Source organism: Castor canadensis, chromosome 12 (genome assembly GCF_047511655.1).
Source record: "Castor canadensis chromosome 12, mCasCan1.hap1v2, whole genome shotgun sequence".
Classification (NCBI taxonomy): Eukaryota; Metazoa; Chordata; class Mammalia; order Rodentia; family Castoridae; genus Castor; species Castor canadensis.
In genome coordinates this window covers 17,018,889-17,042,333 of record NC_133397.1, presented here as the reverse complement: position 1 = coordinate 17,042,333, position 23,445 = coordinate 17,018,889, and the positions used below count along the sequence as shown (strand labels likewise).

The following is a 23,445-nucleotide window of genomic DNA, read 5'->3' as shown; positions in this document are numbered from 1 at the left end:
GACTGTTTAGTGTACTGTGAGTTAATTGGTAGTCTTGAGTTTTGCCTCACAAGTCCACTGCAGTCACTCCTGAACACATTTATCTTTTAATCACACCAAGTCAGGAGTGGTTAATGCACAGCTGTAATCCCAGCATTTGGGAGGTAGAGGCAGGAGGATTGAGGCTGCCTGGTCTACATAGTGAGACCTGGCTGAAAAATCCAAACAACAACAACAAAATGCATACTGAAATGATACTTGGTTCCTAATAGAATCAGAAAAAGTAGAAAGGGTGTAGCAAGTGTAAAGGGGTAGAATATGTGTTCTCCTCTGAGTACTAATGCCTGTCTTCTTTTGTAATGAATGGTAACTGACCTCTCATGTATAAAATCTAGTGACTTTTTGATGGGGTTTGTGGGGTTTTAGGTCCAGCAGTGGTTCCACCTCAGTATTACGGTGTTCCGTGGGGGGTGTATCCAGCCAATTTATTTCAGCAACAAGCTGCAGCTGCTGCAAACAACACCGCCAGTCAGCAGGCAGCATCTCAAACTCAGCCTGGACAGCAACAGGTAGGTCTTCCTTTATTAAGTAATACCTAAGAAATCTTTTAAGTTCCATGAGCTCCTGGCATTAAAGATGTGTCTTTTTGTTTCTTCAGTATGTAACATGGTACCTGATATATGGTTGATACACAGTTATTTATCACGTTTTCCCTCTGATTAGTATTATATAAACTTAAAGATTTGAATGTATTCCATTCATATTTCTGTTAACCTTGCTTTCTTAAATCACAAGCAGTTTTTAAATTGCTTTTTATCACTTCTTTTGAAAATATGCTGATAAGATGGGTATGGTAGTGCATGCCTGTAATCCCAGCACTTGGAAGGATGAGGCAGGAGGTTGATGAGCTTGAGACTAGCCTGGCCTGCATAGTGAGACCCTGTCTTAGAAAAATAAAAATAGTAATAATGTTCTTATCCAAGTGGTTACCCCTTTCATTGTTCTCCAGGTATTTAAATTGCAAGTTTAATACTAAATATTAAATATTGTAAAAAGAAGTTAAGTACTTTAATCAAAAATGAATTTCCACTAAAAGTAGCCTTTAATTTCTTAAAATAGAAACAAAATATCATGAGTTTTGGGGTTTTTTTAAACCACAGTTCCTTCCAGAGAACTGTTGGTTTTTTTTTTTTTTTGCCATATTGTCAAAGAACTATCTTGATAAATTTGAACACTCTGTTGCTAAATATCAGAGTTCTGTCACATTCATCATGCTTGTACCAAAGAAGAACTTAAAGATAAATACGGTATTGCTTACTTGTCAGCTGGTTTTTATTCTGAGTTTCCTTTAATGCATTTTAATGCTATATTGACACTGTGGAAACTATCCCTTGGTCCAGTCCTTGCACATCATATCACAGCATCATGTAAAAAAATACTTTTTTAAGCTGTATCTTTAGCCAAACATATTGCTAACTTATATGGGTAAACTTACAGTGAATCTGCCCTGTCCTGAATTATTGTAATATTTGTGAAATTCATGATTATGGTCATCATGGTTGTACAGCATCACTGCAGCAACTATGTGGAACAAGGTAGTAAAACTTCACCAACCTTAGCAGCATCACACCTTGTTTTCATGTTTTCTTGTGCTTTTTAACACTAGGGTTTTATGTTGAAAAGCAGCTTTTAGTCACTTTTGTTAAAGTTTCTAAATTCTGAAAACTTGGTTTTATTTGAAGTTTTTACTACATGAAAGAATGAAAAGTTCTTCCCTTAAGCTTCCCATGTTTCAGTTTTCAGCATTAGAAAGTAATTTTAATAAAATCTAAATTTAAATCTCTTGAGATTTTGCTATTCCTTCCACCTTACATCCATCTCCTCTTCTTTTCTTCCTTCTCCCTTGGTGAGACAATAAAGATTACAAATAACTGGGGTTGGTTTTTTTTTTTCCTGCAATCCCAGAGTTTGAGCTCAGGACCTACATCTTCAGCCATTCCGCCAACACATTTTGGTGATGGTGGTTTTTTTTTTTTTTTTTTTCAAGATGGGAGTCTCGTGAACTATTTGCCTGGGCTGGCTTTGATCTCTGCCTCCTAAGTAGCTAGGGTTATAGGCATGAGCCACTGGCACCTGGCCACAAGTATCTTTTAACTAAAGTCCTTTTAGAAACCTCCATGTTCTTTATAGATAGTGGTCAGGACCCAGTGATGTTTTTGATGTTAAAGTATTTGTAATTTTTTCATGGTAAATTTCATTGCATGTACATATCTTCACAAAATATTTGTAACATACATATGCTTGTCTGAGATACATTTGTGATTTTATAATTGTTTTTAAGTGAGTCATCTGTCCTTTGTAGGTTCTTCGTGCTGGAGCTGGTCAGCGTCCTCTTACTCCCAATCAGGGTCAGCAAGGGCAGCAAGCAGAATCACTTGCGGCAGCTGCAGCTGCAAATCCAACTTTGGCTTTTGGCCAGGGTCTTGCTACAGGCATGCCAGGTACATAATTGGTTAACAGTTTTGTGGGGGTTCATTGTTGTTTAAGGATGGGGGGATTATAGAAATTTAAATAGACTTAAAATGTTAACTCGTAAATGTCAAACTCGAGTGACTAAATTTAAAAGTATCTTTAAAGCCTTGCTTACCTTATAATAATATAGAACTAAGATGCAAATAGTTGAAATCAGTAGTTTGTGAGATTCATTGACAAGAATTCTAAACATATACCAGAATTCTCAACACAGCCACCTTTTTTTTATTGTTTATGACAGGAACTGCAGCTTCAGTCCAGCTAAACCTATCCCAGAATTTTCAGTATAGTGCTTCAAGGAATAAAACTAGTTGATTAAGAGTTGGTATGCAAGAAAAAACACACTTGCTATTACTGCAGGAATAGTCATTTGGTTAGTTAATATTAAGAAGTTTGCAACTAATATTTTCTACTTTCAACATTGTTCAGTCTTGTTTAGCCCATTTCTAGCATTTTTAATTATTTGTATTTAGTATAAAATTTCTGTCCACTGGGCTGGATGTGTGACAACTCAAGTGGTAGAGTCTTAGTAAGCACAAGACCCTGAGTTCAAAGCCCAGTACCACCCCCCCAAAAAAAAAACTTAAAAATCCAGATACCAGTGGCTCATACCTGTGTAATCCTAGTTGATTGGGAGAATCACAGTTTGAGAATCATAGTTCATGAGACTCCATCTCCAAAATAACCAGAGCAAAATGGACTGGAGGTATGGCTGGAGCATTAGAGTGCCTGCTTTGCCAGGTGTAAAGCCCTGAGTTCAAACCACAGTTCCATCAAAAAAAGAAAAACTCTTCTGTCCACTGACATTGTACAACTTTCTTAAAGTACTTTTTTGTGAAGTACTATCTGTGAAACTGTATGTAAAATAGTAATTTTAATAATTGTTTTTTTGGGGAGCACTGGGGTTTGAGCTCAGGACCTCACACTTGCTAGGCAGGTTCTCTTATCACTTGAGCCACTCTCCTACCATTGTGTGTTTTTCTTAAGCCAGAAAAGCAATCCTTGGGCCAGGTGTGGTGACTAATGCTGTAATTCCAGCTAATTGGGAGGCAGAGGTAAGAGGATCATGGTCCCAGGTCAGCCTGGGCAAAAGCATAAAACCCCATCTGAAAAAAACAAACAACTGAAGCAAAAAGGGCTAGGGTTCTGACTTGAGTGATAGAGCATAAAGCCCTGAGTTAAAAACCCACTACTGTCAAAAAGAAAAACAGTACTTGTTTTGTTTTCTTTGTTTGCTGTTGTTAATTTTTTTGTGCTGAGGATTGAACCCATTGTTTGGATTTGATTTTTGGTTTTGGACTTCTGAGTTTCATTGTGGTGTTTGTGTTTTTTGTTGTTTTGGTTGATTTTATTTTTTTGTGGTCTCATGCCCTCCACTGAGCTACACTCTCAGCTCATTTTTTGTTTTTAAAGTGAAATTTATATCTATATACAATTTAATAGTTATTACATGCATTTTATCTACATTCTTTTTCAACAGCTATATGTTTGCTTTCAGGTACAGTCCTAAAAATTTGCTGATTAATAGTTGGTAAAACAAAAACCCATAGAAAACTAATCAAACCTGCAAAATAAAAAGAAAAGGTTTTTGGAAGACTAGATGAACTTCATTGTCTTACTCATGCATTACACCAAATCTTTATAGTTACAACATAAAATTATGCACATCTGAAAACATAGGGAAAATTAATCCAAATACAGCAAGTTTCTATATCCTGATTCAACTATTTTTGCATCCTATTTGTTATGTATTGGTAAGCCAAGCTACATATATGGGGGGAGGGGCTAGGAAATGCCTTGGTTTGTAACTTACAGTGAAACTTAAAGGCTGCATTTGAATATCAGTAGATATCACTTGTAACTGTTTCATTTCTGCAGACTCACTTTTTCTTTTAAGTATGCTAGTTTTCAATTTTGAAAATTTTAAGGGATTACTTCTATAATTATATGGGTTATTAATGAATTGTGAGCTCCAGTTTCCATTCTATTCTGATCATTTAAGAAATGTGTGCAATGTGCTGGAAAAGATTTTTTACATGGTTTAGGGTTTCTTTTATGTATTAATTGCTCATAAGCATTTTTGTGTGTTATTTTAATGCTTCCTATATCAATTGTATTCATTCTGTTCTCTCTGTAATTCTAAGGTCTGAGTTTATCATCTTGTCTAGTCCTCTGGATAAGAGAGAGCTTCATACTGCTGTCCCTGAAGTGCAAATGATAGTAGAGTAAGGGGGCATTCTCATTATTTTCCTTTTTTTTTTTACCCCAGCTATATTTGCTTCCTGGGAAGCTACTATCTTGGAGCTGTTGTGAATTAGAGATCTTGGCAGAAACAGCCTTTTGAGAAATGGACTATAAAGCTGAAGTTATTGTAGATACAGGGAGGCAGGGCATAAAAAAAGTGATCTGAGAGTTTTTGAGAACTAACTAAGACTGCAGTAGGATAGTCTTAGATATTAGCTAACGGTAGAAAGGGGAAAGGAGTCCAATTTTAGCTGTGATCTCTGAAGTTTATACTCTTTAACTCATTGCTTGTTTCTATTTGCACTAGAAAGTAATCTCCTCAGGATTAAAGATACTTCTTTTTATTTTTCCTTGCTGTATCCCGATACTTAGAATCCTGTATGGCATGTGGTAGTTAGTTGCTTGATAAATACTTGTCAAATGGATGAGTGCATGAGCAATGAGTTAAGCTAAGTTGGGAAGAGGAGGAAGAAAAACATTGCATAGCAAGGAAATAATAGTAAGAGGAAGCATGGCACTTTTGAGGTGTTGGAAACCTATTTCTCCCTAGAACAGAAGGTGAAACTAGGAAGATAGCCAGGGACCAGCCAGATCACATTGTGGGCCATACTCAAAATTTTGTGTTTTCTTTTAAATCCTTTGGAAAGTTTAAAGGGCTGTGGTATTAGATTGGTTATTTAAAAGATAACTCTGGGGCTGAGGGAGTGACTCAGTTGCATGCGTAGCAAGCACAAGGCCCTGAGTTCAAACCCTAGTACCACATACATTCATACATACATAACATAAATATGTAAATTTCTGAAAAGATGACTATAAGAGAGTAGGTAGAAGCAGTAGGGTAAAAGAGCACAGGCCAACCACATAGACCTAGTTGGACAGAGTAGTGGCAACTTAGAAAATGAATGAATTTGAGAAAGATTTAAGTCAAATGAATAGGAATTAGAGGAGAAATTGACTGTATAAAAATTCCTCTCTGGGAATGTATGTATACTAGTTAAGTAGGAAAGTGTTGTTTAATTTTTTAGTAGAGTGCAGCCCAATGTCTGCATGGGGTAACTTTTTATTTTTTAATTCAGATTGAGATGTTAAATAGGCAGTAATGTTTTTGAACAAGATTATGTTCTGTATGCTTTAAATTTAGGACTACACCACAAGGACCAGTGAAAACTTATCAACTGGTATATACAGTTTGAGATTTACCAGTAATATGGATGTTTTATTAGCAATGTGCTAAAGCTTACTTGGTTGGATTTGCTGTATTTACTTAAAATGCATGTCAAAATGTCAGTCTTAGTGGTGAAGTTTTTATCTCAGCACAGTTTATTATACTTGAATTGAATTTCTACTGTGTTTGATGGCAGTAGAAATTAATGCTTTTTGACTGTAATTTTACTGTGACGTCTACATAGTGTTGACAAAGTAAAGTTCAAAAATTGATGATGGTGGATTACTCAGTATATTCTAAGTTTTAAAACTTTTTAAAGTATTAGGAATTGCCAGTACATTTTTAAAGATTGTTGTCAAAGTGTTGAGACTGAATTCTTGTTACTGTATAAAGCAGCCTTTCTCAACCTGAGTTCCAGGAGAGAATTAAACCTTACTTCACTAAAGTATCCACCATTATTTATGGTTAACTTCTCTCCTGTACCTCTGTAGCAGTACTTGTTATGTACCATCCTTTGGAGAATTGACAAAATAGTCACTTGACTCATTTTGTGTGTTTGGTTCAGAGGAGGAATCCCCATTGAGAAAGGCTGCTAAGAGGTAAACTTCACTCTCCTGCAGTTCTAAATAACACAAATTGTTACCTGTCTTGTGTTCAAGCCTACAGTAAAACCGGTGCCTGCATGATTTTAATTAAACTCTAGTTTTTTACAAGTAGATTCTTAGGATTTTATCTGTTCAAATCATACTTTAAGCTTCTAAAGAGATGCTTACAAATGAAAATCTAAAGAAATGTTGGTAAAAGAAATGTTGGTAATGTATTTTGTTTAAAACTTTATTGAACTTGCATAATAAACATTTTATAGTGTTTTAACTCACTTCCCCTAGTCTTTGTATTCAACCTCTTAGAACTGACTAAATGTGATATTTTTCTAGTATCAACCCTCGATATCTTGTAATTTCTATATTAAGGAAAAAAATTTTTTATCTGTAAGTGAAAGACATTTTTGTTAAAGATATCTCTTAAAATTTAGGGAGAAAACATTCAACTTGATGCTGTTACTTTTTTTAAGTATTTCATAATGCTTTCTCAAATGTATTGCTTTTCATATGGTAGGTATTTAAGGGTTTTATAGTAACAGTATGAAATAGATGTTTTTGGCTGACAAAAACACAAATGCTAGGGGAAGTAAATGTGCATGTCTCCTATAGTAAGTGTTCTCATTGGTAAACATTTATTTTAATGTTATCTAGGCTATCAAGTTCTAGCTCCAACTGCCTATTATGATCAGACTGGTGCCTTAGTGGTTGGCCCTGGAGCAAGAACTGGCCTTGGAGCTCCAGTTCGATTAATGGCTCCCACACCTGTTTTAATTAGTTCAGCAGCAGCACAAGCTGGTAAGTACAACTAACATCTTTAGGAATAATGTGTTTCTGATGGTTTTGAGATATCATTTTTAAAATACAGAATAGTTTTCTGGGTAGTTTTAAGAAATGTCTGAAATTTATTTTGCAGCAGCAGCAGCAGCAGCAGCTGGAGGAACTGCAAATAGTCTTACAGGCAGTACAAATGGTCTATTTCGGCCAATTGGCACTCAGCCACCCCAGCAGCAGCAGCAGCAGCCAAGCACTAATCTGCAGTCTAGTTCATTTTATGGGAGCAGTTCTTTGACTAATAGCTCCCAGAGCAGTTCTTTATTTTCTCATGGACCGGGTCAACCTGGAAGTACATCTCTTGGCTTTGGAAGTGGTACCTCTTTGGGTGCTGCTCTAGGCTCAGCCCTCAGTGGATTTGGTTCATCGGGTAAGTGTGTTTTTTAAGATGAGTATGCTCTGCTAGTGTGCATGAGGTATTCCTGTTTTTAATATTAAGACAAGCAATAATAGCATACATTGTAAGAAGTACAGGAATAAAGTGTTGGATTATTAGTTTAATTTTGTGGAAGGAAAAATACCCCCTCTAAGTCTTTTAAACATTTGTGAATGTTTAGCTCATTTCTAACAACCCATCCTTTACTTGGATATAAGACATTTCCTTTTTCTCCTAGCTTTAGGAATTTATTACTGTAATTTTTAAGATTTGTAAGATATGTTTAGAACAGTATGCTTATTTTTAGCTCTTTCTATGCAGTATTTATGTTTGAGGAGATAACTACTTTGCTATCTTAAAATTCTGATATTTTTCAAATAATAATTGACTCACATGGTTCATTTTTATTAAATGCTAGTGGTTTATTACAGTTTTCTTTATTTGGCTTAACCTCTAAAATATGTGAAACACTCTTAACAAGCTCTTAAGAAACTACCAGTATGCTTGCCTTTATTTTAAATTAAACAATTTAGCCTTTGTCATTAAAAATTGATTTAATAGGATGTCTCTTAGCTTTACATAACTCTTAAGAAATCATAATTTAAAATAGACTCTCCTTAGGAAAAAACCCTAATTCTGATGATACGAATGGCAGCTTTTAGGAGGGCAGAAATATTCATTTGGGCCTCCAGAGATTTTTCTGTAACTTAATGTCCTAGAATCCTTAATATCCATTTCTGACTGTTTTCCCACCACATCAAATTATTTTCTTTTCTGGTGTGGAAAATGACAAAACTAACATAATGCCAGTTGTCACATACTTGCTAGTTTTTGGAAAGAGTAACTTCTGAACTTTTAGCATTCATATTTGTAGGAGGGCTGGTAAAGAACAGTTCTAAACTTTCAGGTACAAATGCTTTTTTTGTTACAATGCTATATAAGGAAATGTCATACTTCCTAACATAAAATGTTGTTAAGAATGGACACAAAAACTTGTGAGAGAAAAATCTAGTGAACATGGATGGAGACTGTTGGAGCTTTTAATTTTTAATTTTTTCATTCTTTTTGGAGTTCAATGTTTTTTATGTCCAGCTCATGCACTCCTGTAGGATTCATTCTTTGATTCTAACATAATTAGGACATTGTCCCCAAAGAATCTTAAATATTCTAATGAAAATTAAAAGAACATATAATTTCAAAATAAGCATTATGCAAATAACTAGTTTCTAAACTATATATTGTTGACCCTAAATAATTTAGGAAAAAGAAACCGATCTTTAATAAACTTCATGTTCCCTTTTCTAGTGTATGTCACTGATGATCTGGTGTAGATTTGTAGATCCTTTCCTCATTGTTTTTTTTTTTGTCCAGATTCCCATTTGTCCTTTAGATAAGACTTTCCCTGTTAGTCCCCTTTTAGGAACTGGTTGGCATGAACATTATATCCTTCACAAATGCCTCTTCCCCAAACTGATCTTCATGCCTTTCTTATAAGCATTGCATACTCAGTTCTGATGTCCAGTCTGGGAAATAGCCATTTTACTTGCTTTAGAGAGCTTTAGCCATTGACATCCCTGACAGTCTACCTTGTCCCTTCTCTTGGACAGTTTGTGAGAGTTTATTCAAGTGCTATACATGTGCATTTTTAAACCAGTCTATACATTGTCATTTCACAATTTTATACACAGGTTTGAATGATTAGTGATCTATTGTTTGTCTAGCCTCTTAGACATTTTAGGAACATTTTGTTTCATATTTCAGTCATAAAGTCACAGGTAACTTAGAAATACATAGTGATACTTAAAAGAGCCAGCTTCCTTATGTTTAAAGTAATTACTGAATTATTTAAACATATGACTTCTTAGAAGAAAATAATACCGCATGTGTTAAAAACTGGTTTCTTTGGTTATTTACCAGGGGAGTAATGATGCTGTTGCTCTCATTAGAGAGCTGTTGTCTTTTTCCTTACCAGTTAAATTATTTTTTAAAAATAAATAGAATTTAAAATATGCAATGAAGGTTTTCAAAAATTCACTTTGACAGTGTCCTTTTAAATTAGCATAGTTAATGTAGCATATGTTGACACTTTTGCCAAAACCAACTCCAGGAGAGCTGTTTATTACATTATTGTTTACATTTGTTTTTATTATAACGAATACAGCTACCTAGCAGTTTCCTATTATATGATGTCTTAATGTATAATTTGCAATAAAACACAATCCGTTTTTCAGAAACTGCATTGGCTGGTATAAAAAATTGGTAGCATTATAACATTTTGCCTCATACCACAGTGTGAGCCCAGTTTTGGGGTGGGTGGGGCTGGGGATTTTTTTGAGTTTTTTTTTTTTCCTTTATGGAATTTTTGAATTTGGCAAAGCTAGTGTAATTACAATTTTCATCTGTGTTGTTTACAAGCTTAACTTGGTTTACCCATCATGTGTTCTGCTTAATTGTGTTCTTTAATCCATACCTTATATGACCTACTTCTTATTTATGACTTACGATAGAAAACCAAGATTTAACAGAAATTTTACAATTCCTTGAAAAGAATTGCCATATTGGTCCGAATATAGAACTCGTCCTTAAAAACCTTATTTGGCTGGTTAACCAGTGTTACGTGAAATGCTTTTAAATGTAAACGGCATTTGATTAAAAGGGGCTATTGAGTGCTTAGAAATAATAAGGAAGTATATTTGAAAATAATAGGTTCTAAATAAAATTTGAGAATTGGAAGTTTTGGACGGCCCTAATACAAACACAGTAAGAATTTGATTATCCAGCTATAACAACCATATCTTGGCGTGCTCTTTTGAGCATGCATACATAGCTCTTCATCAAGGCCTACATGACAGTGTGATTCTATTACTTTATCATTTTTGTGGAGCACAAAGAGGAAAAAAGGATTTGAAGGTTAATAGAAATACAAAAAATTGGTTTGTAGTGTGATGAAGATGTGAGATGAGATAAATTATGTATTACCTGGGGTTGGGGGAGAAACAATCTTCTACTTGAGTAAGGAACTCAGGAGGCCAGTACTAGAAATCTTAGGAATGAAGAGTCCTGAGGGGAAGAAAATAAAAGCATACCTTTAATGTGATAATAAGTTATGAGTGATTAATTTTCTAAAAGCTTAATATTTTTATATGTATCTTATAATTTAGTTGTTGAAAAATAGAGGGGATGTATAGTATAAAAATTTAGCTCCCATGTGTATTTTTACAGTTGACTGATATTCGGGCCAATATGGACTTAAAGAGCTATGTGTTGAACATAGAAACCAAATGAAATGTGAATGGTGAAGGAAATTATTAATATTCCATTTATTTAGTGTAATCTTCTCTTGGCATTGAGTCGAAGTCTAAAAAACCAGGTTCCAGAGATTAGGATAATACCAAAGTTAATCTTACTGGAATTTAATCTTTAGCATGTCCTAAAGCAGACAACTTGAAATTCCAGGATTTATAAATCATACCAGGGTATTAAAGCACAATAACCATATGAGTCAGTGGTGAATATGTGTGAAATAATGATAAATATGACAGCTCTCTTAAGTATTTGGTAACTTTATTGGGGTGCATTTATACCCTTTTATGATTAATAAGTTAGTATATATAGTTAATCACAGTAATTATCTTCTCCATAATGTTTCTAAAAATAATTATTGTGATCACTTCTGTTATTGCCCAGCAAGAGTTGGGGATAGGTTTTATTCAGTTAACACTGTATGTAATTAGGGTTTTTTTTATTTCTTCTTCAGTTGGCAGTTCTGCAAGTAGTAGTGCCACAAGGAGAGAGTCTCTATCTACTAGCTCTGACTTGTACAAAAGATCTAGTAGCAGCCTAGCACCCATAGGGCAACCATTTTACAATAGTCTGGGATTTTCCTCCTCTCCAAGTCCAATAGGCATGCCTCTGCCAAGCCAAACTCCAGGACATTCACTTACGCCACCGCCATCACTTTCATCACATGGATCCTCATCCAGTTTGCATTTAGGTAAAAAAAAAACCAAAACCCTTTTTATTTGTATGTATACATGTATGTGTGTTTGTGTGTGTGTTTATAATATATGTAAAATATTTAATGTTGGATAAAACATGCCAAATTACTTTTGCTTTTAGATATTAGCCTTTTGAAAAAGTTCTACTCTCCTGAAAATTCAAACTGAGGGTCTAATGTACAGTAAGGTAAAGACCCCCTATCGTATCTTATGTTCCTTTTATGAAGTACAGTGGTGTGTTTTTTCTTGTCTGTGCTTTTGATTTGTGTGTTTTAAAGCCTCTGAAAAGTCAACTATGTATACATGATAGTAGAAGAAATTTCACTATCAGAAGTTTTTACACACCATAAGAAGAACATTAGTTACATAGTACCTGAATGTAAATTAGTTTAGCATGGTGGTGTTTGCTTTGGCCTTTGAATGCTTGGCCATTTTACCAAAAAGTTGTACTAGAGGAAACAAATTTAGTATGTTTGTGCTTTAGAGAAGCCAATGAACTTGGACCATATACTTCTTTTACTTTTGAATATGCTGTTAAAGGGGGAAAAATGTTTTAAGCTGGTTGTACCCCAGAAGTTGGGGTGTGTAGAACTTCTATTTATTTCTAAAAATTGTTACCACCCCCATATTATTAAATTGGTGGTTACTTTTTATCCCTCTCTGGGAACTGTTTGTCCATGCAGATAACAGTATATTTTAAAGAGTTTGGACATCACAGGCTGTGTATGAATCCCTGTTTCATCAAAGAAATTATTTCATTAGAATTAGGGTTTGAATTTTTGTAATTCTTTTTACAAGTGAAACAAGTTTCTATGCTAATAACTTTTATGTGCTTGGAAAGAGTTAAATTAGTATGGGATTTTAAAGTAATATTGCTATATCATAAGCAGATAGTCTTAGACCGTAAATCAGTAATTCTGTTTGACTTCCAATCCCAGTCATGTGGGTATAACTTTTTTCCTCAAGTTCATGAATACAGTAAATATCCATATAACAAAAGTATCTGTTGCAGTGATTATCATTTAGATGTATATTATTGCACAGTGGGCTAGGTTACTTTTTTTTAACACACTCTTAATACTTCACCCCAGATTGTGAACCTTTTGGTTTATGGAAGATATTTGCTCTTTTGGGTCTGTTTTATATACAAGCAATTAATTTATTGATGGGGTCTAAAATTTTTCTTCACAACACTATTCATAGACTTGGCAGACACGCCTAGATTTTTATCCTGTTATATTCAGTTATCATCTGATCTTAGTCACAGGAGTTGTTCTGTTTTTGCCTTCTGTTATTACTAATTAGACACCTCCCCACTCCATGACTTGCCTTTGAAATGGACACAAAAATTTGGAACATAAGAAACCTAAGAATAGATCATAATACCATATCCCATCATAGTTTTGTGTTTCATTGTTAAGATTATATTTGTCATGTCCTGTCATTCTTTTCATAGGTAAGTTGCAGATCAGATTCCTGTTCAGCTATTACTGCTTGTGTTGTGCTTTAGAGCCTGTAAACATGGCATTATTCAACACAACTTGCTTAGAAATTGGATATAAATGATTTTCTAGCTGTCTCTGTAATTAAACCACAATCTGGATATGTACTTCAACTTTTTTTTAGACTGTAAAGAGTCTAATATTTGCTTAAGGAAGGAATTCTTGTCAGTTATGGGAATTAATCACTTGAGCCAGCAGTTCTGTATTACAGCCTATATTATTTTTTTTATTGTTGTGCTGGGGATACATTGTGGCATTTATAAATGTACTTATAATGTATCAGATAGATACATGAATTCACACCCTCTATCACTCTCCTTTATCCATCCTTCCCACTATTCCTAGAATAGTTTTCAGCAGGTCCCATTTTTCCATTTATATACATGTATACACAGTATTTGCACTATATTCACCCTCCCATATCCTTTCCCTACCTCCTTCCCCCTCCCACTGGTACCAACCCCTCTAGGCAGGCCTTGTTCTTCCTCCCTTCTGTTTTCCGATTTTATAAATGAAAAAATAAAATGACATTTTTGTTTGCTTGAGATAGCTACACACAAGGAAACTCCCTATATTACTTTTGTGCCTATAGTTAAAGTCCTTAGTTTACTTCAGCTTGAAATGTAATATTGCAATACACCTGTGATTGGAATAAATATTATCTGTATTATTTTCTTTTGTGGTTCCTCAATTTCCTTTAACTCTAGTTGTAATATGACTGTCAATGTTAACACAAATCAGTGCCCGCCAGATTGAGAATAATTCAGATTCCATGAATTTTCTGTTTGCATACTCTTCATAAAAATAATCTGTCCTGTACTTTCCTATGACTGAATTATGATTCAAGGCTTCCACACATCTTTGAAGTATATTTCTTCTTGCTGATACATGAAATACCTATGGAAATGGAGTTTGCATGTTCATTTTCATAAATCATTTCACTTAGTCCATGTATTAAGATTATAAAGCCATAAAACACAGATAACATTTTCTGATCAGACACAGTGGCATGAGCTTGTAATCTCAGCTACCTTTGTGACTGAGGCAGGAAGATCACGAGTTTGAGACTAGCTGGAACACTTAGATAGATAGATAGATAGATAGATAGATAGATAGATAGATAGATAGATAGATAGATAGATAGATTCTGTTTTATTGGAAATGGTTAAAATTAGTACTAAGTTATTCTCATGAAATTTTAAGACATGAATGTATAACCATTTTAGTTATTAATGGCCTCGGGATTTTGCATTCCCACTCAATGAGACATTAGTTAATTTTTTGTTTTTCTTTTTTTTTTTAAGTCCTCCCTTTGCTTGTGCTATAGCTATTTAAAATTCACAGAAAATGCTTAAAAGCAACATTCTGTCTTGGCTTTCCAGAAAAGATGATTCTTCTTTTTTAAAATAGATATTTAATCAACATGCTTGATGGCTGGTAGTCTCTTTGATTGAAGGACAGTTATTTTGGTTTAAAGGTTCTAATTGTTTAATTTTCATAACATTTTTGCTCAGATTTTGAACCCTTTTAAAAATATGTTGAATTTAAAAGTATGAAAATGTAATTTTATCCTTCTGTTTTCTAATATGAAATCTCAAAGAGAAATTCCTTTTCTAAAATAATCATAACCACAATATATATCATTATCACACCTCTTAAATTTATTTTCTTCTTAACTCTGATTTCCCTAATTGACTTGAAATATCTTTAGTTTTGTTTGAACCACTGTCCATACAAGGTCCATGCATTATATTCGTTTTATACGTCTTTAAATCTGTAATTGTTTCTCCATCTTTTTTTCTTTGCATTTATTTGTTGAAAAAACTTTGTCCTGTTGTGAATTTCCCACATTCTCAGTTTTTCGGATTACTTCTAATGGTGGTGTTAACATGTGCCTACATCTGTGTATTTCCTGTAAATGGGATTCTGTCTAGAGGCTTGGTCAGATGATTGGTGGGTTGGTTGGTTTATTTTGGCAAAGTATGTTTCTGTGTACTTTCTGTTGCACTGTATCAGGCGATACAGCTGGTTGTCTTTGTTGTGAGATTGCCAACCTAATTCTCCACCTGATGGTTTTAGAACCTTTGACAATTGCCTAATTTCTTCAAAGGATACAAAATGGTGAGACTCTAAATTTTGTTATTCCTTCTGCATTTATTTTCTGGAAATTTTCTTTCATCACTTGTGAGATTACCCTGAAAATCACTTATAGGATTCAGGATAATGATTTATTTGTTTCCCTTATTTTCTGACATTCAGAATAGTAATCTCAAAAGGTGACTCATGAATTTTTTATCTTTATCATTATTTACAAACTAATGGATTTGGAGGATAATGGTATGCTTTAAATGCTTATGAGAGACATCAATTTCATACCTACTTTTGAACTTAAAATTAAATCATCTTTGACCACTTGGAGCCCCTTCAGATTGACTTCTATGTTGCTATGGCCTTTTTAAAGCAGCACTTAAATTTCTGGAGGTCAGAGAAAGAAGTGGAAAGGAATGGGAAAGGAAAAAACCTTAATTTTTATTCTGAAATACAAAAGGCTTAGTGTGAAATTCTGGGTTGCGTGAACTGTTTTCTCATGTTATATTTATTTATTGATCATAAGGGATCAGTAAATAAAAATTGCCTGTCTGCAGTTGTTTCATTGATCATTCTGCCCATAGAAGTCAGCATTTTATTTTGAGATATAACTGGTCCTTACCTTATGATGGTTTAATTTTTCAACTTTTACAAAAGTACAAAAGAATATAATCGTTGTATTTTACCTAGAGTCAAATAGCTAATTCCTCCTTGTATGATTTCTTTCAATAAACTTTTAAAATGTTAAGTTGATGATTTCTGATTTGCTATACTTCCATGCAAATTTTAGAACTTCTTAGGTATAAAGCAGCATTCTTAGGTTTTGGCAGATTAATATTCCTCTTCATTTTTGGAATTCTTTTTCTTTAGAAAAAATTATGCTAAGAAGTATAATGTGAGCTTTGAACTCAAGTGAATTTAATCTGTTGAAAGATGACTATCAACTCTGAAAATTCTTTAGTGTCAGGTATTCAGTGACTAGAAGTGTTTTCATTTGCTGTGGATTTGAAGATTCTATAAAACCAGTCTTTTTTCCTAATCAGAAAAATTTTGTATTAAAAAGGTTTATGTTAAAATTTTGATGATCTTACTCAAATAATTTGTAGTTATTATGAAGAGTAAGAGCTGATAAACTTTCTCTTAAATTATTTTAGTCTACCAAGAATTCACCTGGGATTCACATTATTGCAAATATGCCTATAATGTACACTAAATAAACATAGGATCATAAAGTAGCTCTTACAAAAAAATTTATATCTTTAACCAGATAACTTAAAAAATGAAAGCAACATGTGTCATGAAATCACATTGAAAAACATGTATCTTATTTGTGGAAAATGTTCCTGTGAGACTTGTTTCCTTGTGGTTCACCTAGGAGGAAATGCATTGGAAGGGCAAGTTCTTTATACAGTGAGTTGTAAAACACTGTCAGAAATTAAAGAAGACTTAAATAAATGGCAGGACACACCATGTTTATGGATTGAAAGCAGATATAAAGATAACTCCTAGCTGATTTATAAATTTAGTACTATCTCAAAAATTTTTTCAGGTTTTTAAAAAAATATGTCTGGATTATGGTTAAAGGAGTCTAGGTTTATTTTTCTCTGTAGATTAGAAACAAGAAAACCCAGGTCTTTCTCTACAGAATGAAGAGTAGTCATATCCCAGCACTCAGGCTGAAGCAGAAGGATCATAAGTTTCAGACCAGCCTGGGCTACATAATGAGACCCTGTCTCCAAAAAAAAAAAAAAAAAAATCAGATCTCAATAAATGTTCTGACAGTAGAATTTGAATTCGAGTGTCTTTGGTTTTTGTTTGTTATGTTTCTGATTTTTGGCTTTTTCTAATGTTTCATCAAAATTTTTTTTAATTAAGGACTCTGGGTACCTTTCATTTTTAAAAATGCATTCTATATCCTACATAGATTTCTACACTAAAGTATTATTTGGCTGTTCTCAGTGTGTTCTTTGATCAATGTGTCAGAACCATCACTCTTTACAATGTAGTTGAATATCCCTTATTTGAAATACTTGGGCCCGTAAGTGTTAGGGATTTCAGACTTTGGAATGTTTGCACATACACAGTGAAATATCTTCAAAATGGGACCCAAGTCTAAAAACAGTTGATTTATATGTACCTTATACACATGGGCTGATGGCAGTTTCATACATTATTTTTAATGTACTTGCATTTCGAGTAACCCAGCATGTGAGGTTAGATAGGGAGTTTTCCACTTTAGGGTATCATACTGGTCCTCAAAATGTTACAGATTTCAGATTTACAATTTTTGCATTAGAGCTATTTAACTTTATTGTGCTATGAAAATGAACTTTGGTACAGTCAATTGTGGGGTTTTTATTTTTGCTTTGATGTGTGTTTACTTGGTTTTTAAGATTTTTCTGAGTTTAGTACATCCTTTACAGTACTTTGCCAGTTCAGTCATTTTTTTCTGCCACTTAGCCCCAATCAAGAGAGAAAATAAATGTGCTTGTTTGTCTAAGTTCTAATTTATTCTCCTCAATATTCATAATTTATGAAACCTCAAAGTTATATAAATCCATATTAGTAGTATTCATGGTTTTAAGGGAAAAATCCCAGCCTCTACCATTTTTGGAAAGGCAACTGGCCATGAAATCTCAATAGGAATTAAAAGGAAATGCATATTTAACTTGGTGGTTTACTGTCGCCAAAGACATTGTAAGGTCAGAAAGGATAAAATGACTTGACCTTTAGTTCCTACTAGGAAACTTGTAGATGTTTACCCCACTACTTACTATTTCAGCAGGGTGGAAAGGTGGGAGAAGTGTCTCATGTTAGTCATTCACAAAGAGATCTTTTAATGAAACATAAAATTTAGGCAGTTTTTAAAACCATGTAAGATTACTTACCATTTGACAGACTAGTGGAAATTGGCAAGGTTGGTTGTTTTTAGAAATGATGTAATATTGGTGAGCCATGTATTTATAGTTCATATGTTAAAAACTTGGGTCTTGCTGAGCACAGTTGGTCATGCCTGTAATCCTAGCTACTCAGGAGGCAAAGACCAGGAGAATCTTTCAGGCAAAAATTTCATGAGACCCCATCTTAGCCAATAGTGATGTGAGTGCACCTGTCATCCTAGCTATGCAGGAAGCATAAATAGGAGGATCACAGTCCAGGCTAGCGTGGTCATAAACTTCAGACCCTATCCCCAAAGTAACCAAAGTTAAAAGGGCTGGGGGCATGGCTCAAGTGGTAGAGCACCTGTCCAGCTAGAAAGCCCTGAGTTCTCAAACTCTGGGGCTGAAGGGGGCGAACTATTTAAAATGCTCCTTGATGCATGCAGAAAGCTTATTAAATACTGCCTGTGATGGTAATCTCCCCTTTATATATAGTTAGTTTAATACAAATTTTTTTAAATCTGAGAAAAAGTGAAAAACCATACCCCTGAGTCCTTTATATATTGATCTTATAGTCTTATTGGAACTTTGATCAATTATTATATTTCTTTGTTTCATTATCTTCATCGTTCAGTATTTGTGTGCATGTACTATATGTTCAAATTTATGTAACATTAAATATTTCAGCCTAATACGATTACTGTTGTTTAACAAAAAAGGATGGCGTTTATATTAATTCCCTGTGGCTGCTATAACAAATTACCACAACTAGGTAGCTTCAAACAACAGAAATGTGTATCATAATTCTGAAGTCTAGAAGTCTGAAATCAATGTGTAGGTGTGGCCACACTCTGAAGGCTCTACAGGACAACCATTTCTAGCTTTGGTGGTTGCTGGCAAGTTTCAGTCTTCCATGGCAAATAGATGCATAACTCTAGTCTCTCACTCCATTAATATGCTTTCTCCCTGTGTATCTCTTGTCTAGATTTTCTTCTACTTGTAAGGACATCAGTCATTGTATTAGAACCCGTACTGTTCCAGTGTAACTTTGTATTTACTTGATTAAATCTACAAAGACCTATTTCCAGATTATGTCACATTCACAGGTACCAGGAGTTAGAACTTGAATGTATAAGAGACATGGTTCAACTCTGACATACACACTTAAAATCCAAAGTCTTAAGCCAATTGTGTAATGGAGAGAACAGAACATTAGTAAAACTTTTTAAATAATTATCACAAGTGTGTGTTACAGAATATTCTGTAAGTGGTAGTACTGCGTTTTTAAAAGTTACTATGTACAGATGTATATAACAAGACCATATTAATGTTGGTGTGGAAAGTCGAATTGTGTTCACACTAATGCCTTTCTCAACAAAATAATAAATTACCGTATGACTTTGCCCTTAAGGTCTGGCATATGCTATCAACTGAGTATTTGGAAGTAGTAACCGTGATTCCAAGCTAATTCATGTGCATATTGAGAAGCACTGCTCTAGTGGTTTTGCCCACTTGCCACTAACACCAAGCAACATGTAGATAGGAATAGTGATAAGTCAGATTACTCATGACTGTTAAAGTCTACTAATGTACCAAATGATCAGAAGAGAAGAAATGAAAAAAAAAAAAAAACCAAAAACCATTGAGCTGAAAATACTAAACTGGACCTCTGTGAGGCAGAAGTAACTAAAATTAATGCCATAAAATACACTGGCCTCATTTTAGTCCTCCCCCTCTCCCCTTTCTTTTTTCTGTTTATTTTTTTAGTGCTGGAGATTGAACTCAGATTCACACATGCTAGGCACAGTGCTCTGCCACTCAACTACAGCCCCATCCTTTTCACCTACCCATTCTTACATGATTGATTCTTTGCTCACTGCATTAACTAGTCACATTATTATCTTACTATATATGGAGCTTTCCAGAGACATGCCTTCCAAAACAGACCATCTTCCTAGCAGTCTTTATGTAGTTGTACCCCTTGCAAGACCCCAAAGTCTGTTAGAATTGGCACTTTTATTTGAAATTAGTAGTTGACACCTGTTGTACAATGAAGCCTTAAATTATCTTGATTCTAATTCAGTGTTCCCCGAACTCTTCTATAAGCATAGTCTTCAGATAGATTTTTTTTAAATAAAAATTAACTAGAGAAGGTAATTCATTATGTCTGAAGTAAGCTGAGGTATCTATTTTTACAGGAACATACACATAGAACAGGAAATTGAGGAGCTGCCATTCCAAGCCCAGGGTGTCGGAATAGAAAATAATGAAAAGACTGGTCAGATGTGTTCATTTGTTTATATCATTTACTTGCTACATTGTTTTTCTACCTTATTTTCACTGGTGTTTTTGGGTGGATTTCTTGTTTCTTTTTGTGACAGTACTGGAGTTTGAACTCAGGACTTTGTGCTCGTTAAGCAGGCATTCCTCCCCTCGAGCCAAACCTCAAGATCTCCCAGTATTTTTAAATAATGTTTTTTGCTTCTGATATTTGATAATATTTAATTTAATTTGATTCTAAAACAAAAGACCTCTCAGAAATTAATGGAAACTTGTAAAACCAAATTATTTCTACTAGTAAAATTGTAAGGTGTTTACCTTCATGAGCAAAATAGTATAAGAAGCAGCACACTATTGTGTGATAAAGCTGTGGCTTAAGAGTCCTAGCTGACTAGGTGTATGTCATCACTTTTGGACTCTAGTGACTTCATCTGTAAAATTAGAGTGCTCATCTGAGTGTTCTTTGTACTCTTACTGAATTAGTAATTAAGAAGTAATGTGTGGCTAGCAGAGTAGCTCAAGTGTAGAACACCTGCTTAGCAAGCATGAAGTCCTTTTAAAAAAAAAAAGTAGTAATGTGTGGTAATAGAGACTAAATAATGAACTGAAAGGATGTATCCCTCTGATAAATCCCATTGCAGAACATACCTGCTTTTAGACAGCCTAACAGAAGTGTGAACATGGGTGACCTGTTTGTGTGTTTGTTTTTAAATAATTTTGGAATAACATCAGACCTAATAGGAAAGCCACAAAAACTAATTGTTTTTAAAATCCCAGAATATTCTCCACATGTTACTATTTTTACCACATTTTCTTTTATCTTCTGCGTGTGTACACACACACACACACACACACAAAACCTCACAATTTTATTTTTCTGATTCTTTTAAATGAAAGTTGAAGCTGAAGTCCCTTACTTACAAATACATCAGTATATGTTTCCTGAAAATAAGGATTATCTTTCATTTAAATAACATTATTAAAGTTAGGAAATTAATGCTCATATAGTACTCTCAAAATAACCAGCTCTATTTAAATGTTGCCAGTTACCTCACTATGATTCTTTATAAGAGAGGGTAGGGAGGGAGACAGCTTGATTGAAGGCCCATTATCCAATTGACCAAGACAACTAGGTGGTTATACATTAATTTGTCATAGCTGTTTCATCTCAAACTGTTTCAGCTTTTTATTACTTTGACTTTTTTAAAGAGTATTTTGTGTTGTGAGCATGTTTCTCACTACAATAGGTTTTGAAACACCTGTTCTCAGTGTTTACACTTTGAAGCAGAAGTTAGCCATAGTGGCTTGGGTCTGTTTGTTATCCCATTATTTGGGAGTTGGAGATCAGGAGGATTGAGGTTTGAGGCCAGCCCTGGCAAAAAGTTTATCAAGACTCCATCTCAACAAATCATGCTGGGCATGTTGGTATATGCCTGTCATCCCAGTTTTGAGCAAGAAGCAAAAACTCTTATCTGAAAAATAATCTAAAGCACCTGCCTAGCAAGTGCAAGGCCTCAGGTCCCAACCCCAGTATCACCAAAATAAATAAACTGCCAAGTTGAAAATGTTTATTGTATATTACAAATTAGATTTTAACTGCTTAGTTATTAATTTGCAAGGAAAGGAAGTTACCCTGCCCTCGGTAAAATTAACTTTTTCAACTTCATAATTGGGACTATGAATTATAGTCTGGAACTGAAAGTCTAACCTTTTTTAAGCACAAAGTGGTTTAGCATTATTAAGACAGTTGCCTAACAAAGATGCATCAGAAAGTTGGGTGTTGAGTGCCGATAGAATATAATCAAGAGTATCTAGCTGTGTGGGAGACAGTCCTGGTGGATATTTTACTTGGAAGGTAATAAGTTGGCTTAGTCATTTCAAATATGGTATGTATTTTGAATTTGGTGTTGAAAATCTTGATAATTTTCAGAGAAAACCTAGTAGTGTTGCAGGATGTGTACATACGTAATCAAAATAGCATTTGTAAAAGTCATGCTGATTACATTTTTTAAAGAATCAGATAGGCTAGTGATCAGTTACTGTTATGAATACATCATGGAATTATATAAACAAATAATAGTGGTGACTGGAAATATTGACAGCAATGAAATTGAGACAGTAGTGCAACACTGAACTCTTCCAAATTTTGAATATTTCATCCATGCAGCTGAAATAGGTAGAACTGGAACAAATAAAAGAATTTCGTGTTAGTGACTTTGGTGTATAAGATACATTGTTAAATTATATGCTTTTTAACAAGCTACTCTGAAATGAAACCTCAGATAGTTAATGTACATAAATGTTTATGCTCTCTAGTTATCATTTGGTAAATATTTGCTGTGCACTTATAATCCTCCAGACATTGTTCTAGGCATTGAATATCTAGCATATAGATTAGGGTAATTTTATGGGCACATACATTGGAGACGGGGCTGTTGATACAAATGAATAAATATCAGATATGCTGTGTAGAATGACAAGTTCAATGAAGAAAAATAGGGCTAGTGATAAAGAGTAAAAGAAGAACGATCTAACCCAACTCACACTTCAGGATTAAAACTCTTACGGCTCCCTGTCTTTATAATTCCTTTTGACTTTCAATGTCTCTGTATAGCTTTGCACTGACAGTGTGTCCTTGGGATCATCTCTTCCCCATGGCCTGGTCTGACTATGTAGCACTACTCCATGTAGAGTTGGTATATAATAGCAGAAAGCTGATGGTGAATTTTTTTTTCCTGCACTACTAGATCTGCATTTCATAATTGTCTTTACATTTTTCTTTTTTAAAAGGACACTGTCAAGTACTTTTAAACTGTTATTTATAATAGTAATAACTTCCAACTTGTATTATGTTTCTATTGACTGCCCCTTAATTTTTTTTAATGTGGAATGAGACATAAGTTAGAGGCTTTTTGCTCATTCATCCTAAATCATTAAGGCTCTAGGACTAACTTACTGCCACTATTTTT

At 34.2% G+C, this 23,445-nt stretch overlaps 1 protein-coding gene across 13 annotated transcripts in view; it reads left to right on the top strand.

Moving 5' to 3' along the window:
• Positions 1 to 23,445, top strand: part of Pum2 (pumilio RNA binding family member 2) — an 84,147-nt gene that overhangs the window by 47,161 nt on the left and 13,541 nt on the right. For 7 of the 13 annotated variants that reach the window (XM_074049236.1, XM_074049239.1, XM_074049238.1 and 4 more), the window contains 5 exons: positions 406 to 548; positions 2,342 to 2,480; positions 7,174 to 7,317; positions 7,433 to 7,723; positions 11,487 to 11,723. In XM_074049236.1, the coding sequence (XP_073905337.1) occupies positions 406 to 548; positions 2,342 to 2,480; positions 7,174 to 7,317; positions 7,433 to 7,723; positions 11,487 to 11,723 (954 nt within the window). The remainder of the gene's footprint in view (positions 1 to 405; positions 549 to 2,341; positions 2,481 to 7,173; positions 7,318 to 7,432; positions 7,724 to 11,486; positions 11,724 to 23,445) is intronic. The other 6 variants (XM_020156614.2, XM_074049237.1, XM_020156622.2 and 3 more) reach the window with 3 other exon arrangements.